The following is a 16,763-nucleotide window of genomic DNA, read 5'->3' on the forward strand; positions in this document are numbered from 1 at the left end:
CTCGGCCGCTCGGGGATGGGGCCCCCCGCCGGGCCCGGGCCCCACTCTGTCTCTGGGGTGGGGCTGAGGCTGAGGCTGGCGGCCTTCAAGTGAAGGAGGGTTGTGCGGGGCGCTCGCCGGGTCTGCGGCGTGTGGCGTGGGCTGGGCTCCCATGTAGTAGGGCCTGTCGCGTAGGTGATGCGGTCTGCGAATGCGGTTGTGCTACCCGCAGGTCTGGCTTAGCTCGTGGGTAGTGAGGCTGCATGTACGTTATGAGATGCACCTCTCTGTACAAGTGGTCTGTTATCTGGTATTTGCAACTGAATTTCCAAGGTCAGGAGAGACCTAGAAAAGACTCACTTTTACTGATATTTTAACTTTTTTTTTTTCCCATGGACATCTTTCTAGAGGAGTTTTATTAATGTATTGTTAAAACATATGGTGTATTTGAGCAAGAGAGAAAATCGGTGCTTTACCCTGGGGAAGATCACAGATTGTGTAGATAAAACCTAGTCTACAACTTTCTTTGTGATTGTGTTGATTTTTTCTCTTGTTTCAGGTGTAGAGCCACAGCACTGCAAACATGTCAATTGGAGTGCCAATTAAAGTCCTACACGAGGCTGAGGGCCATATTGTGACATGTGAGACCAACACAGGAGAAGTTTACCGAGGCAAACTTATTGAAGCTGAAGACAACATGAATTGTCAGGTATGTCTCTCTTCAGAATGGTGGAGAAAAGGCTGTCTGATCAGTGCCTTTTAGCTGATAGCTAGCTTATTGGCAGCGTGATTAAAAGACAGGGTTTTTTAGTCTTAGGAGAAAGAAGGTTGTACTACTGCCTTACTATGGTGAAATGGATTCAGGATTACTGAGTGCTCCAAAGAGGCCAGAGCTTACTCTTTCCAGTTTTAGAGTAGCATTTGTCATTCCTGTCAATAATATCAGGGTTCTTAAGATTCTGTTCTGTGAACAATGTTTCTGCTGGTGTTCTTTATTTAAAATCACTGAATGTAAGAACAGACAAACCTTAATTTAAGAAATTTAAACTTTTCTTAATGTATGTTACTTTAGGCATCCCAAGAGGGCTTAATTTGTGTTGACTTTAGGCAAGTCATTCTCAAAATCAAAACTAATAGTTAGGACTAGAATAGCTTTATTAAAACTGATTCAATATGAAAAAAACAAGCTAATAAAAGTAATTTTCAAGCTGGGGAGAAAGCAGAAGCCCTGGGCCTGCTTGAATAGTAGCAGGCTTAGGAGTATGTTTAAATGGTCTTGGGTGCCTTGTGTCACATCTCCATTTGAGAAAGCAGCATGCTTGGAAAGTCTTTGGCTTTGGTACTTGAATCTTGGCTGCATTTTCTGCAGGCAAGAGAAATAGGAATACAGAACTGTGTTAGAGGCCTCTGTGAGCACTGACTGATCTTTGCTTTCCAGATGTCCAACATAACAGTGACGTACAGAGATGGACGAGTGGCACAGCTTGAGCAGGTGTACATCAGAGGTAGCAAGATACGGTTTCTTATTTTACCAGATATGTTGAAAAATGCTCCTATGCTAAAGAGCATGAAGAATAAAAACCAGGGTTCTGGAGCTGGGCGAGGAAAAGCAGCTATTCTCAAAGCTCAAGGTGTGTACAATTTCCTTGTGGTCCTCCCCCCCCTTTTTGCTGTAGAAAAACTGGAAAATTGTTATCTCTGTCACTGAGGAAGTGCAGGCTGTAAGAAACGGAAAGATTGCTGGTTCATGTGTTTTGCTGTGTATTTCATCTTATGGTGGGAGTCAGGACTCAAAACTGTTCAACTATGAATGCTGATGCTACAATAGTTTAGATACAGTGAGTAGTCTTGTTAAACTGAGGCTTTATATAAAAGTTCTTCTGTTTTCCAGTGATTGTGGGCACTCACTGTTTGGAAGGATTCACGTGTTCTTGTTAAGTTTTTGTAGAAAAACAAATGCAGATAATAAACTACTGGGAAGCTGTAATTATTAGCCATTCTGTAGTTCACTGTCATTCATCTGTACCTTTCTGAGGGGAATGGTCTAGTTATAACAAGATGGAGTAATAATCACAGGACCCAAAGTCCTTGGTTAACTTTAGCAAATGCAGTAAAGTTATGTGGGGGAGTAACATCTGCTGAAATATACTGAGTTCTGTTGCAAAACCTTGGCAGAGTGTGGGGTTTTAAGTCTCTTGGTCTACACAGATTTGTGTGTCAGCTTAGGAACACAAAGTGTATGAATATTCACTGCATCTGTTCTAAGTAGCGAGACTGTAACCATTAGTTCTGGTTCTTGCAGAAAACCTTTTGCTGTCATACCACTTTCTGAACTTCATAGGATAGCTTTGTTTCCTTGCTTCTAAGCAAGAGACTTTGAGTGTTGTTTGTTTTGCTTGTTGGTTGTTGAGATAAATATGAGGTTATGTCAAATTCATCCCTGATGTTTTCTTTCTTCAGTGGCTGCAAGAGGAAGAGGCCGTGGTATGGGCCGTGGCAACATCTTCCAGAAGCGCAGATAATTTTGGTCTTGATCAACATGCTTTTTTTTATTAGGGGGTATTAACTTGACTACATGTGGATTGGTATCAGTTTTGTTTAATAAATGTTTCTGACAAAAACTTGTCTGCTCTTACATGACCGGACTTCTCTTGGGCAAATACATTATAGATGATTTCAAACTTAAAATAGCTTTGTCTGGAAAGTAATGGACTTTATATCTAGATTTGACTACTTTGTATTTGTGTGATGCATTGACCCTTAAAGATTGTCATGTTTCATTTTTCTTCTTTAGTCCTGTTGTCATTCATTCTCTAAAGAATTATAAGTCATTCTTGATGAAGAATTTTTGAATAGTGTGTTTTAAAGTCATATTAGCAGCTGCATTTATGGAAATTACAGCAAAACTGAGGCAGCAGCTTCCAGAGAAGCAAAGCACTATGTTCTTTTATGTGGACCTAGAACAGATATAGGTCTATCTTCAGATCTGTACATTGAGTTGGTATTATTGCATTTCTTATTGTTTTCTTTGGATACAGGGAGAATTTTTTATTAGGAACACAAAACTTTGGTAGACTGAGTCTATATTTGCAGTGAAAAGTTCTGTTCTAACTCTGTTTTTCCCTCTGCCTGGGAAAAGAAGACACACTATAAAATAGGCATTTGAAAGGATGATTTTGAAATGTCTTGTAAATTTAAAAGGTAGTGCAGGGGTATGGAGAAAGTTTTATAAATAGTTATGCATTAAATACAACTCAGTACAAATGCTAATGTTTTGAACAAAACTTAGGATCAACTTGAGCTTTTGGTCTTAATATCTATGTGCAGTCATATAGATCATCAGCTGATGTGCAGGAAGCCAAATGTAGTTGTAACTTTATTTTGCTAAAAGTATGGTGTGGTTGTTCTTACTTAAATCATTGAAATGTTTAAATGTGACACTTCTGTACCTAATCACATATTTGCATACAATCAGTTATCAGTCTGTACATCTACAAAATACCTAGTCATGCTTTGATGCTGTGAAGACTCCCTTGTGTGCAGACATGAAAGTTGAACTAATGTATTTGTTGAATTGTCTGTAAATAAAGCTGTATTTGGTCTCGCATCACTAGGAGAACCCTGCTACATGTTCTTCTGGGTAGTAATCCTAATTATTTGCATTAGAAACCTTAAAATGTGTTAAAGATACACTTGAGCTTAGCTATAAAATCACTGTGGTATCATCTTATGACTAGACTAAGGAACATGTCCAAAAGACAAGATGGTTTTCATAAATCCCTGTGCTTCAGAATAGGGCATGTGAGTCATGTTCATGTAGCAGTAATGCTTTCCTGAAGACAGTGTTTCCAATGATACTAAACACTTTCTTATGAAAATGTGTCATTCTTCAAATTGACAGTCACTCAGAAGAGAATCACAACTGATAGTTGATCAGGTCACATCCCTCTGAGCCTGTGCCTGTGTAAGATACAGGCAAGTAAAACTGAACTGGTCTGTATAGTAACTACAGCCTTATCCCTAGGAGTAATAGCTGTACTCTTTGGAACTCTTTAATACTTTGGTTCTAGCTCTTACTGGGGGAGAGGAAACAGAATTTCTTCCTCATGCGAAGGCATCTAAACTTCACCAGCCTGATTTGAGAAAGACCATCTTAAAGTCAACATGAAGCTCAAGTCCATTTTGAGTCATTATACTAGATGCCCCCTGAGACTGAAATTTTTTCAACACAAAGAAGATAATTTCATCCTGTTGCTGTACCATGAGCTTCATGGTAAAAATTGAAGTGTGTGCTTGTAGTATCCCATGATAATGCCCGAGATCTCTGGAAGTGGGGTGGGAGGTAAGAACAGGCATTTCTGTTGATGGCCACTGGTTTTGCATGTTGCTGTATGGTGGTAGGTGAGATGATCTCTTCCCTAGTAGGTAGTATGACTATTTGAAATCACATACTGCAAATAAGACATCTGACTGTCTTTTATTGCTTTTAATATATCAGGCTTGTGATTACGTTGCTAATCAAGTCAGAGTTTTCGTACGGGGGGGGTTATGCAACCATCAACAGGCAGAACAGGAATGGCATAATACATGATTGCTTTCTGAGTATCTGCTGCAAGGTTTTATAGCATGTTTCTTCAGCAGCTGGAACTGCCTTCTCTTCCAAAGCAAACACCTAATTGGAACCTGATTAGTGCAAGAGTTAATTGCCATAAATAGAAACTAGTATAGGATGGAGTGTGTGTTTAAGGATGGTAAACTGCTCTGCTAAAGGGTGTCATCCTGGCCATGGCTAACTTGCAGTGGGTGACAAAGGAAGTTACAGTTACCTTGTTTAGTAACAGGAGAGACAAGAGGTGTTCTCACAGTTTGAGCAAAGAGAAATAACTTTGCCAAAACTCCTTTGGTCTGGCTTCTATGGGGTCTCCTTGTGGCAACCCTCACCATTTCCTCAAGAGGTTATATCTTTTTTGCCGGGACTGTCTGGTACTTCCTAACCCTCAAAGCTCTCCTGTCTTTTTCTGTAAAGCCTCCAGAAAGAGCTATTAATATGTGAAAAAGGAAGTAAGCCACAGATGGGGGACTTGACTAAAACTATCTTTTGGAAGAGATTCAACATTTTGGCAAGACTCCAAATCTGGCCCATTGGCTTTGCATCTTGCTATTCCCTTCTGACTGCAGAATAGCATGTAGCCTTTTCTGAAGGTTAGATGTTAGCTTCTTTTGCAGAGAACGGGGAGAAATGGCACCACACTTCACCACAGACAGCTGCTGGAATGGCAAAGGCTTTGAAACGCTAAAGGGAACCCTAAAGAGTGTAACGGTTAAATCCTATTTAAGCAAATTAAAGCTGCCTGGCAGTAGCAGGTTTGTTTGGGATTGTTTTCACTAATTATAATTGTCTTACCTTTTCTATTTCTTTTTAAAGTTCCTGTGCAATGCTAAGCTTCTGTTCCCTCCACAGCACTGAGGGCAGGGGGACAGCCATGAATTTCAGAAAGAAACAATAACCCTCCCCAGTAGGTTTGAGTTGACAGAACAAACTGCAGTGTATCTGCTTTAAGAAGATACCCCTTCTGATGTTTCTCACCACCTGTATTTGTGACTGTCTGCTGAGCACACAGCAATGAAACTTCTAAAAAGATTTTTTTCCAATCAGTGTTGCCTTAGCTTTTAAGCTTTACTTAAAACATGTAACATCTCTAACCCACATCAGCTTTGAAGAAGATACTGGATTTTGCATAAACAAAAATCTCTGCACTATGAATTCAGGTTAAGTCTGAGTCTAGGATAAACTGTTTACCCTCTTCAGAAAGATACTGTGAATTAGTGTTGAAAAGTTTGAAGTTTCACAGTGGTGGGCATTTAAGCCGCAGCCAAGACAAACATCACTTAGGAATTTCTGACTAGACTAACCGATATGCTAGTTTGTTACAGGCTGTTTTGAAGAGCCTACCGATGATCCTTACAGCGTGGTAAATCAAAATTTCCTTCTAACAAATGATGCCTTATCCACTAGATGGCTCTGTCGGTAAGAGAATGAAATAAAGAAATTAGAACCCTCTGGAAGCAAAAAATATAAGAAAGGTGACTTCTGCTATAAAATCTATCAACTCAGTGCTATTACAAACTTTAGCATAAAAATACACCTTATTTTTTTTCCTCTTCAGTTTTCCCGAAGTGCTGGGATAACCCAGGTGATTCCAGACATTGCTTGATGCTGTGTGTTTCCCTGGTACTTGGCTAGTTGGGCATGTGCACTTAGGTAGGTTGTGCAGATTCCTTGAGTTCAGCAACTTAAGCAATCTGTTTCTCTGTGACGGAGAATACTATGGATAGATGCAGCTGTCTGGTTTTAACATCTGTCCTTATTTGTCACTTTTTTTGGTCACAGATTGCAGCATTTCTTTTCATCCTTTGCCATTGCTTTGTGTGTGGGTTGTAAGCTTTTCCTTGTTCAGTGGGTTCAGAGCTCACTTTTGACAGAGAGACAAGCTACAGGCCTGAAGCTTTGACGTGAACTTGCCCCTTTGATATCATTAGTGTAGGTGCCTTTGAAGTACTTATGTGGGATAGAAAAGCTACGCTGCAGCCATGCAAAATGATGTGTGGAGAGGTGCAGGTAGAAATTCACCCAGTCTTCCTGAGTCAACACCACGGTTGTGCTCTGGTACAAAAACAGGGAAGACCCTGATAACAGCAGAGAAGAGTTAAATGGTTGGAGAAAGTATCACTTGAAAAAACTGCTTTGCACAGAACTGTAGGAGTTTTCCTCACTAGCCACTGGGGTGCTTTCATCCTATACATATGCACTTCTGCTCTCCAGGTGTACATAACATATTTGATCCTAAAGCTGTACTTTTCTTTAGTTCATTTTCCAAGGGTGCCCTGCAAAATATCAGTCTGTTATGAGTGAGAGAGGCTGGAAAGGGATGCCATGTAGATAAGTGGCAAGCTATGGTGTCTCTTCTCTGAGTGCAATTACATGCCACATTGTAAAAGCCCTGTTCTCCAGAGCCTCAGAACTTGGCTTATACCAACTCTCAAAACTGTGGGAGAGGCAGCAGCCCCTTAATCTCTGCCAGTGAAAGGCAGAAGTAAGGGGATGTGGCCCCTAGATCTCCCATGCCCTCCAGAAAATCTCTTCTAGAAGGGCAGAATGGAGTGGAAAACATGAATTTCTGGTGCTCAGCGTAACTGACCAGTGTGTATCTCTGCTAGTTAGGCTTCACAGTGAGTTTTCATTTAAAGTAGAGTTGTCCTATTTCCTCTTGCCAGTAAAATGTGAGCAAGGATGGAAGGCTGACATCCCAGTGGAGTAATGATTTGGTAAGGTAGCAAAGGGTGAAATTCTGAGGTTTACAAGAAAGTGTCAATGATCTGGTGGTTTATTTCTCAGCCACTGGTCCAAATGGAGGAAGGATTCTCATAGGATTCTTTGATGTTTCCATCCTGACAGAGGCAAAAATTTATATCCGAACTTGCACCTTATTGCAGCTGAACTGATTTCAGACAATAAGACCTGGTCTTTCTCCTTTCACATTAGATAAAGCTAACTCTATGGGACCCTCCTGCCTCCAGTGTTTCTTTGGGAGGAAATACAGATACACCACATTTAAAGCATGGTCAAAAATAGCCTTGAAACAAATGCTGATATGGGCAGTGTGCTGCAGATTACTTTGCAAGTGAGCTGATACTGCTCACCTCCTCATCCACTCAGGGACAGATCACACCTGCGGACAGAACAACTACCATATGACTACAGCATGCTGGTCCTGAAGTAGCCAAAGCAGTGCTTGTCTGCAAGTATTTTCCCAGATCAAGTTGCATTTTAACTGCTTCGATTGTCCTGTTGTTTGCTTGATCCTGTAAGAACAGTTCTTGATAGTGTCAAGAGTACTTTGGAGGTAATGAATAGGGAAGTGCCACCCTTCTCTGCTCATGCCAACTGTTCCTCAAAGACTAGGCTGTGGGATTATTTAAGTCAGTGTGGAGGCTGACATTAATGTACAATATGACCAGTAGGTTCGGGGTGTTTTCATTCCACCTAGTTCAGACATTTAATGAGAAAAGCATTTTGGGGTTTTGTGTGAATTGGTTGTTCCTAGTAGACAGGCTATTATTCCTGGCACAGGACCAGTCATTGCATAAGCAAGTATTGTGCAGCCCTTTGCTGCTCAGCAGAGACTATCGGAGTCTATGAAAAGTGGAGATTTTCCAGCATCATTAATTCAGGGGAGAATGCTGAAGCCTTGGCAAAGAAACAGACTGTATCCAGAAGATGTGTAGTTATGCTGGAAGAAATGAAAAGAATGGCAGAAAAACACTATTATTGTTCTTTTGTTTAATGAACTGCTTGCAGCGAACATTTAATTTGTTCTTCATTTTCCCTTGCCTAGGGACTTAAAATCTGTTGTCTGGTTGCGGGTTTGCCCTATTTCCAGCTCAGTGGGGAGATGCTAATACATCTACTTCAGAGCACAACTGCTTGTTGTGAGGCAAAACTCCTCACATTTTGTCCTGTAGTGCCTAAAACATTAACAGGAGTGGGACAGAGCACTCAGTGGGAATATCAACACCACCGTGCTGGTGATGCAAAAGGAAGGCAATGGGAATGCCTGGATTTGCAGGGACATAGAAATGTCCCTTTAGCTTGTTTGCGGCTCCATACTGTAAAGTGCCCAGCTGTTGCTTTCATGTGTTTTTCTTTACAGAACTGTTATTACAAACTGTTACAGGGTATAAAGACATTGTTACTTCACAAAGACAGATGGAGACCAAGCCACAGAGAGTTTCAGACCAGGATTTGCTGACAGATTTGGGCACACAACTCCTGCTGAAACCAATGAGCCAGGAAACCAAGTACTTTTCAATACTTATCCTTAAGTGACTGGCCTAACAGTGTCCCTGGAACTCCAGGACAAAGTCTCCAGAGGCCCAGCAAGTGCTCTAACTGCTGGCTCATCCCAGAAGTGGTGGTCTCTGAGCACTGCCTCCTGCTGATATCAGTCTCCTGTTGATCAGTAAGCCACCTCGTGGTGGCTTAGCGGTGTGGATACTTCTTAGGATATTCAGGCTGCTTTGCTGGAAGTCCCTCGGTGGCATCTGGAAAAGTGCAGTTTTTTGTTGCTGCTAGAGCTGGTTTGTACCCTCTTTTCTGATTGCTCTGCTCTCTGGCAACAAGCATCAGTCCTTCTTGTTAGGCAGTTCCAAGTAAGGCCTGCTGAATTTGTGCTACCTTGATTTATTTTCATCCTTCTTCCTTAATTTCATCCTTAAAGGACACAGACTGATGTTCCCTTCTGGAGAATAAGAGACTGTTACCTCTAAGTTTATAGCAGCTGCAGATGTGATCCTGCTGTGGATTCCCGTGCTTCTGGCAAACATATTCGCTCACTATAGGTAAAAGTGAAAAATGTCTTTATGGAGAAGTGCTTTCAGGGAAGGACATGAGACTGTGAATCTGAAGAGGTTACAGTCCTGCCTCTGTTCTGGAAGTTTATAGGTAAGTTGCTTGACAAGATAATCGCACTACTTTCCTCGCAAGGATACGGGGAATATAAATCACTGATCAATTGATCTTGGTTACTGTGGTAAGAATACCTTGCAAATCACTCTGTCCAGGTGCAACCAAAGATGAAGATTAGAGGATTAGTTTTATATATAATCCTCCTTTCAGGAGACTTGGTTCTGTTTTCAGGATAGAAGCCTCTCCACTCCACTTGGCAGAAAACAGACCTCTGCAACACAAATGTGCATTGGCTTTGTATTCCAATTTTGAATGTGTTGAGTGCAATTTATGTCTGTAAATAATGAAGATATTTGTTGTCCAAAAGTAGGCACTGTCAAGGTTTTTGTGTTTGGGCTTTTTGGGGAGAGGGGGTGAGATTTCTGGGACATTGGCAGTATTTAGCTTGCATTAGAGACACAAGTCAGGCCACAACTGTTATGAGCCCACAGCCTCGTTAGAGGTTTTGGAGTACTGCAGCTGATGGCCCTCAGCAGACATGGGATAATGCATAGACCCATGTGGTGGCATTTGACATTGCTTATTGGTATCTTTACAGTCTTCTAAAATCTCAAGTAAACTACAGGGTGGATAGGCTGTTTTTTTCCCTGACACAATATCCAGCTAACAGAACTGCAGTGTGGAGATATTTAGTCTTCTGTAACAAGGTGTTGCTTTTTGTTGCTTCACAACTGAATGAGCCTCCTCTCTGCGTCAGTACCACGTGTCTCTGGAACAGCTTCACAGCAAACCTTTTTTTGCAAAGCTCAGTCATTAGCTAATATTGTTCCTCTTTGAAGAACCCTTTATGAAAGTGAACATCAGAGACATCTTCAGAACCAGACAGGAGTATGTCATTTTCCCTGCAGTCTTCTTCACATCTTGCTTTTGAGGGCAGTTTGGGTACAGCAGTAGGGAGTGCTGTGGTCTGGGGAAAGCAGGAGTGAATACACAGGGAGAAAATGTTGATTCTTCCTTTTCTCTGGGTATTTGTTAGGATGTGCTCTCTTTGTTTTGTCTTTTCACTACAAGCTTTTTTTTCCAGTTAATGAGCCAAATTTGACATGGAGGAAGTGGATGAAGCTCTAGGGAACTCATTAGAGGTTTTACATGTCAGAATTTGACTCTAAATACATGAAGTCTAATCCTAAACCTAGGCAGAGTTTTATACCATGGAACATGCCTAGAGACTGTTGGGAGGGTCCAAGTAGCTGCCCTCACTTTACCTCTGCAGCCCCATTTGAGCCTTACTTTTAGCGTGTGTTTCAACTATGTCTTTTTGGAACATGATTCTATCCTTAGGCTGAAACTAATGCTATGAGACACACCAGTCCCTCAGTCTAAGGGTTACACTGGGGATAGTTCTAGTAGCAGCCTTAGCTTTACTTCAGCACCCTGATCCTCAGTCCTGCTTTACATCTTGGCTGTCTCTCTCTGAATCCCAACCCCAGTGATGGCTCCAGCCATTTTACCAAGTGGAGGTGTCCCCAGACATGCGCAGGGCACCCACCCAGCCACTCCCTCACTCCCCTCTCCTCAACACGGCAGGGAGAGACAGTAAGATGGAAATGCTCCTAAGTCAAGACAGGGAGATTGCTTACCGATTACTGTCACGGGCAAAACAGATTTGACTTGGGGAGAATTAATTTATTGCCTGTTAAAATAGGTTTGCATAGCGAAAGACAAATTAAAACAACGCCCTCCTACCCCCCCTTCTTCCCAGGTTCAGTTTCACTCCTTTATCCCCTCCCCACACGGCACAGAGGAATGGGGAATGGGGGGTTGTGGTCAGCCCATAACAGGTTGTCTCTGCCACTCCTCCTCCTCACGCTGTTCCCCTGCTCCAGCATGGGGCCTTCCCACTGGTCACTGCTCCTTCAGAGCTGTTCCCCTGTTCCACTGTGGTCACTCCATGTGCTGCAGGGACTCTGCTCAGCACCTCCTCCTCTTCCTCTTCTGGCCTTAGCATTGCAGGACAGTTTCTCATGGTTTTTTTTTTGTCCTCACCCCTCACTGCCATACAGCGTTTTGCCCTTTCTTAAATACACTTTCCCAGAGGTGCCACCAGTTTTGGAGCGGGGCTCAGCTGTGCCCTGAGGTGGGGCAGCTGCAGTCCGGCCGTGCCCAGCAGGGCCAGTCTCGACCTCTCCTCAGAGCAGCGCCCTTTAGGGGACAAGTGACCGCCCAGCTCCAGAGCACCTGTCCCAGGATGGCAACATGGCTTCTCTCCTATGGGGCAGCTGAGGTTAGTGGTTAGGGATCGCATTTTTCTGGCTTGGCTTAATTCCTGCTTAGTGAGGGGCAGCAGGAGCAGCAGGTAGAAGCCAGGCATTGCTCTCCTTCCTCCTGCTTTAAAGAGCATCCTTCTGTGTGTCGCCACAAGGCAGTCTCTGTTACCGTCTTCTGAAAACAGCCAAAGTCTGGAAAGTCAGCGAGAGTGCCAATTTAGAGGCAACTCAGTGAGCTAGTGATATTGCTAAGAGAAGGAACAGCACTGGCATTAGCAATGCAAAAACTGAGGCAATGCTGCCACCTTTTCTGCTCCTGACCTTCCAGTTCAGAAGGTGACAAAATGGCTGATCACTCCTGTTGTCCTCATGCTGTTAGCACTGGGGAGGCAGGAGGTTTGGCGGCTGCCAGTGATGGGTTTGCACAGGCACAGAGCAGTTCTCTCTAAAATACTTACATTCATACTGGAGCTGAGGGATGGGCTGGTCCAGGGCTGAGACCCAGGCGAGGGGACCTTACAGCTGGAGACTCCCTGGGCTGTTACCTCTGAGTATCTGGTTGCACGTCAAAGCTGTTCCTCTGGTGTCCTCCATTTCACTCTCTTTCAATGGCAGTTTTTGAAAAAACAAAACCCAAAAAAACTGTTGGTAAAATGAGCAGTTTGGTACTGACTTAGGCAGTTATTCAGTTGCAGCAGAGTTCAGACAAAGGTGCACACGTCAAACTGTTGGCTCTGCAAACCAAAAGATTTCAGGGGATCAAGAACAAAGCTCTGCTCAGAAGTCTGACATGGAGACCCAAAGGCAGCTGCTAGCTAGCCTGGGGAAGTGCCTTTTTCCAGATTTCTATGCCATGTTGGTTCTTGATGAGACCCACTGTGTTTTAGGGGAGTTACACAGGTTGAATAAAGCCCATGTAATTGTCTGATAGCTTTCCAAATGCATCCCATCGCTGTATCCAACCTGGGGCAGATTGCCTCAAAAACAGACTGGGAGGAATGTGGACATCTCCTCCAGAGAAGTGGAGGAACTGGCTGATCAGTAAGCAGCAAAGAATCTATCCTCCACCCTTGTGACATGCCTGCATTCAAGCTGAATAAACCTGATGCTGTAGAAAGAAATGTCAGTGTTTTTGTGGTTCACTTGCTTTTGCGGCCAGTTTGGATGCAGCAGAGGGAGTGATGGGCTTTGGGAAAAAGGAGTAAATACACATGGAAGGAAAGAGTTACTGTGTGGTTATTGTGTTTTGTGGCTATTCTGGTTTTGAATCAGCATCACTGAACTGGAATAGTATCAAGTCGGAGAGGAACAGAAGAGATTCATAATCAAGTACTTAGTGTCTCAAAGTAGATCAAGATGTGGTCATGGCTTCCTGGAGTGCTGGCCTCAGCTAAGAGTGTTCCGGTTTATTTTGTATCATGAACTACCTCTTGGCAGCCTTAAAACAGCTATTGCATCTATTTCAAGAGCACTTGTTTAATGCCAGTAAACTGCAAAACAGATTCTCTTGTCCACTGATCATCGACCCCAACTGCTGGGAGCTGTGGGCTGGGCTTTCTTCCAGCTGCCCTCGAAGGCTGTTACACCTGCTGCGCTGTCAAGATAGTGCAGTGATAAGAGATTGTATTGAGACACACCATTGCCTCTTCTGAGCTGTGAAACAAACGTGATCTGGTGGTGGATGGGAGTGATCTGTAAAAGCAAATGTTTAATCCTCTCTTGTTTGCTTTCTTAAGATGAAACCATTTATATTTTGGCATCTTTGTTAGCAGCTGTCCACTAAGGAGCCTGTCAGCCTGCTCCAAACAGTGCAGACTCCTTTATCTTCCAAGTGCTTGCGATGAGGAATGAATTGTTAAGTTGAAAAAAGAGTCTTGGCAGCGTAGAAGAGAAGGGCCTTGACAGGATTTGAAGTGTGCGAAATAAAAATAGATCAGACAAACCTGTGCTTCCAGCTGCTTTTTGCATCCTTAATGATTACCAGTTATTTAGACAAAGTCACAGGAATGAGGGAGCCTTGTGGTGGCCTCAGTGCCAGGCATATTGCTACCTGGAGTATGCTAAGATGGTTACCCTGGGATTTGTGGTCAGACGCTGGGGTAAAATACAGAATGGAGGAGCGAGGAGTGAGGAAGGTGTTGTCCAGTTAGGTAGGGAGGGAACAAGTGCATTTCCACTTGAGTAACTGAAAAGGACTGGCCTGCTCCTTCTTCCCTCTGCTATTTGGCACCGATGGCCTCTGTACCTGCGGTGCTTCTCCACGTCCCCACGTGTACACCTGACTGTGGCTGGGCTTTGGGCGCTGGCTCCGCTAGAGCTCTCTGCCACCTGCCCGACCCCACGCAGAGCCCCAGCTGCTGGTGCTCACCAGCATTTTCAAGTGAGATGCTGCAGGTGGCCCTGGGAGCATGCAAGAGGGTGTGCTGTTCCAGGTAGAAAGCTGCCTGCTCTGAGGGGTGCTGGGGGGGAAGCTGCTGTGGGCACAGACTGGTGGAGGTGGGAGTTCACTGTCTCATGCCCTGCCACTATGTGATTGTAGATCTGAAAAGGGACCAAGCAACCCCAGGAGGAGTAGGAGGATTTTCTGCAGGGTATTTATAGAGCCTTGGAAAAATAAGACAGTGGAGAGGTGTGGCATGGCTTTGCACCTGGTGGCCTCTCCTTCCAGAAAACTACTTTTGAAGGGTGTGCTTAAATATCTCACTTCAAGACATACTGTTAGACTGAGAACCTGGTGGGAGATGGCGGGTGGAGAAGGGGCTGCGATACTAAGCTGTGCAGCTGCAGGTTCCTCTCTGCTACATGACATAGGTCCCATCGCAGGCTGACATCTGCATCCTGCACAGAGAGAGAGGGAGGGAGGGAGACTGGGAAACTGCAAATGGTGGAGATAGCCTGCTGTATGAGTGTTAATGCTGAGGTGCGTGTGCTGCTTTAAGTAGCTGAGGTTACAGCCCTGCACCACCAAGTACCGTAAGGAGAGAGCATTCAGTATGACAGGGATCCATCTCTCCTGCTGCGTTATCTAGCAGGAGACAGAGGCTTACTGCAGGGCAGGCATCCCCTGATTTAGGAGCATAAACAAAGCTGGTCCCTCTGGGTATCCGTGAGGAGGCCTGAATTAGCAGCTCATCCCTTTAATCCCCTTTGAAAGCCCTGAGCTTCCTCATTCAGTACAAGGCTCGGCTCATTTGGGTTGTGTCATCCTCTCTGCTTTGCGACCTCAGCTTTTATGAAATTAGCTTCCTCTGGAGGCACTTCACAGCTCTGGAGCTCGATGCACACCACTGTGCTCCCACAGAGTCCCTCACCTGTCCGTGCAGGCAGGAGCTGGCAGAGAACAAGGAGCTGGGCGTGCTGTGACAGTTTCTCCACAGCTGAGTTGCAACCCGTTGGAGTTCATCCACGAAGCGGTGGCAGTTTCCTAAGCCAGGACCTCATAATTTCCATTTGCATGTATTTATTCACCACCAGTTCTCCATGGGGAGGTTTCTATGGCACAACAACCAAGTGTGTATGGAGGAATAAACGCGGATCCCACAGCTGCTCAGCTGAACCAGTCTGTTTCAAGCCATGCTTTATCTCCAGCTCCTGGAGTTGCCAACTGGCAGCCAGGCATCGCTGGTGATCAGCACAGAATTCCCTTGCAAGGGGCTGAATGTCTCATCTCCGTCCTGCTGATTAGCACAGCTCAGACCAAACCCATGACTTTCAGCAGGGCTGGAAACAGGCTGCACAGATCCTCCCTGGGGCTGGGCCACGGGTCTGCAGGGAAGAGCTGCATCAGTGGTGGGCTGCATGCTGGGGGTCTTGCCTCATTTTGTGGGGGTGTCACTGTTATGGAAAAGCTGTGAAGATATCTTGATGCAGAGCCTTACAGAGACAGTGCTCAGAGCCAAAGACTGCATGCTCAGCACCCCTGCTCCCTCTTTCTAGATATGCCACTGACTCACCAGGCAGCTCCAAGCCTTTATTTAAATGCTTCGTGCCCGAGTTTTTGACTTGGCACAGAGTGCTGCTCCATTTAGACTGTAAGAGTTTAAGCAGATCTTGCTGACATTTGAAATGCTTTTCATTTTTGCTGAAAGGTATTTTGGAAGGAAAAGAAGAAAAATAAAAAATTAATACCATCCTTTCCACAGCAGGGGAGGAAACAGATACTACACTGATAAGGGAAAAATGAGTTGTGAGAAGAGAGGCAGGTGGTGATCTCTGGAAGCAGCATGGCCCTTCCCCCAGTAATGGGAATGGCCACTTGAGCAGCTCTGGTTTGCCTTTTGCAAAACAACCTCATGCTCCACAAATACAGTCTTTGCCATAGAAATGACTCCACTTCTCCAGATTCATAGAAGGGCTAAAAAGTGGGTTTGGATGACAACTGTGCAGGGGAGCATATGCTCCCTTTCTACCTTGGGTTGTGCTGGGGTCTGGCTACATTCACACGCCCTGTCCCCATCCTCCTGGCCAAACATCATATTCTGGCTGTATCAGGGCCTTTTCTCTTCCACCTCCACTGGGATGGGGCAGTGTGGTGGTGCAACTACACCCTCTCTTGGGCTTCTCAGTGCTTGGTGCCATTTCCCTCCCTGGGCCACATGCCAACACAAGATGAATTGGGAATTCACCTGGCTCCTGCCTACCCTACTGCTTGGGAATGGTAATGACAATAAATTACCTCCTGACAGCCTACTGCATCTCTACCTGATGGCTGATACCACAACTTCAAGATCTACCAAGTTCTGGGCCTGTGCACTGGTGGAAAGTACCAGAGTATTTTATCATTTGGTCTGAAATGAAAAGTACCTGACAATAGTAAATTATCTCAGACCCTATAAACAGTGATTCTAAGTGAGACCCTTTGAGTTTTCCTGGATCACAGCAGGCTGTGACCAGCATCTCCCAAGTTGGGATGCCTCTCAGACAGACTTCTCAAGGTTTGAAGATCACAGAATCATCAAGGTTGGAAAAGCCCTTGAAGATCATCCAGTCCAACCATGAACCTCACACTGACAGTTCCCAACTCCACCAGATCCCTCAGCGCTGGGTCAACC

The 16,763-nt window shown here is 44.4% G+C and overlaps 1 protein-coding gene and 1 long non-coding RNA gene across 2 annotated transcripts; one reads left to right on the forward strand and one right to left on the reverse strand.

The window, feature by feature from the left end:
- The first annotated feature begins 508 nt into the window (after window positions 1-508).
- Window positions 509-3,589, forward strand: SNRPD3 (small nuclear ribonucleoprotein D3 polypeptide). Its single transcript, XM_026860020.1, has 3 exons — window positions 509-688; window positions 1,418-1,610; window positions 2,440-3,589. Exons 1-3 carry the CDS (start codon window positions 563-565, stop codon window positions 2,499-2,501), a joined length of 381 nt encoding a protein of 126 aa, XP_026715821.1. The 5' UTR covers window positions 509-562; the 3' UTR covers window positions 2,502-3,589.
- Window positions 3,590-11,110: 7,521 nt separating this feature from the next.
- LOC113486014 lies at window positions 11,111-16,339 on the reverse strand. Its single transcript, XR_003399512.1, has 2 exons — window positions 15,666-16,339; window positions 11,111-12,314 (listed from the first exon to the last, which is right to left on the reverse strand). It is a non-coding gene; the product is annotated as an uncharacterized LOC113486014 (long non-coding RNA).
- Between the last annotated feature and the right edge of the window lie 424 nt (window positions 16,340-16,763).

This window comes from Athene cunicularia, assembly GCF_003259725.1.
Source record: "Athene cunicularia isolate RWA chromosome 15 unlocalized genomic scaffold, athCun1 chr15_part1, whole genome shotgun sequence".
In the NCBI taxonomy this organism is placed as follows: Eukaryota; Metazoa; Chordata; class Aves; order Strigiformes; family Strigidae; genus Athene; species Athene cunicularia.

Excerpts from the sequence above, each read along its gene's own strand:
- SNRPD3 (XM_026860020.1), top strand. The coding sequence starts at position 563 with ATGTCAATTGGAGTGCCAATTAAAGTCCTACACGAGGCTGAGGGCCAT. Across the intron at positions 689-1,417 it reads AAGACAACATGAATTGTCAG|ATGTCCAACATAACAGTGAC; the intron begins GTATGTCTCTCT and ends TTTGCTTTCCAG. Across the intron at positions 1,611-2,439 it reads AGCTATTCTCAAAGCTCAAG|TGGCTGCAAGAGGAAGAGGC; the intron begins GTGTGTACAATT and ends TTCTTTCTTCAG.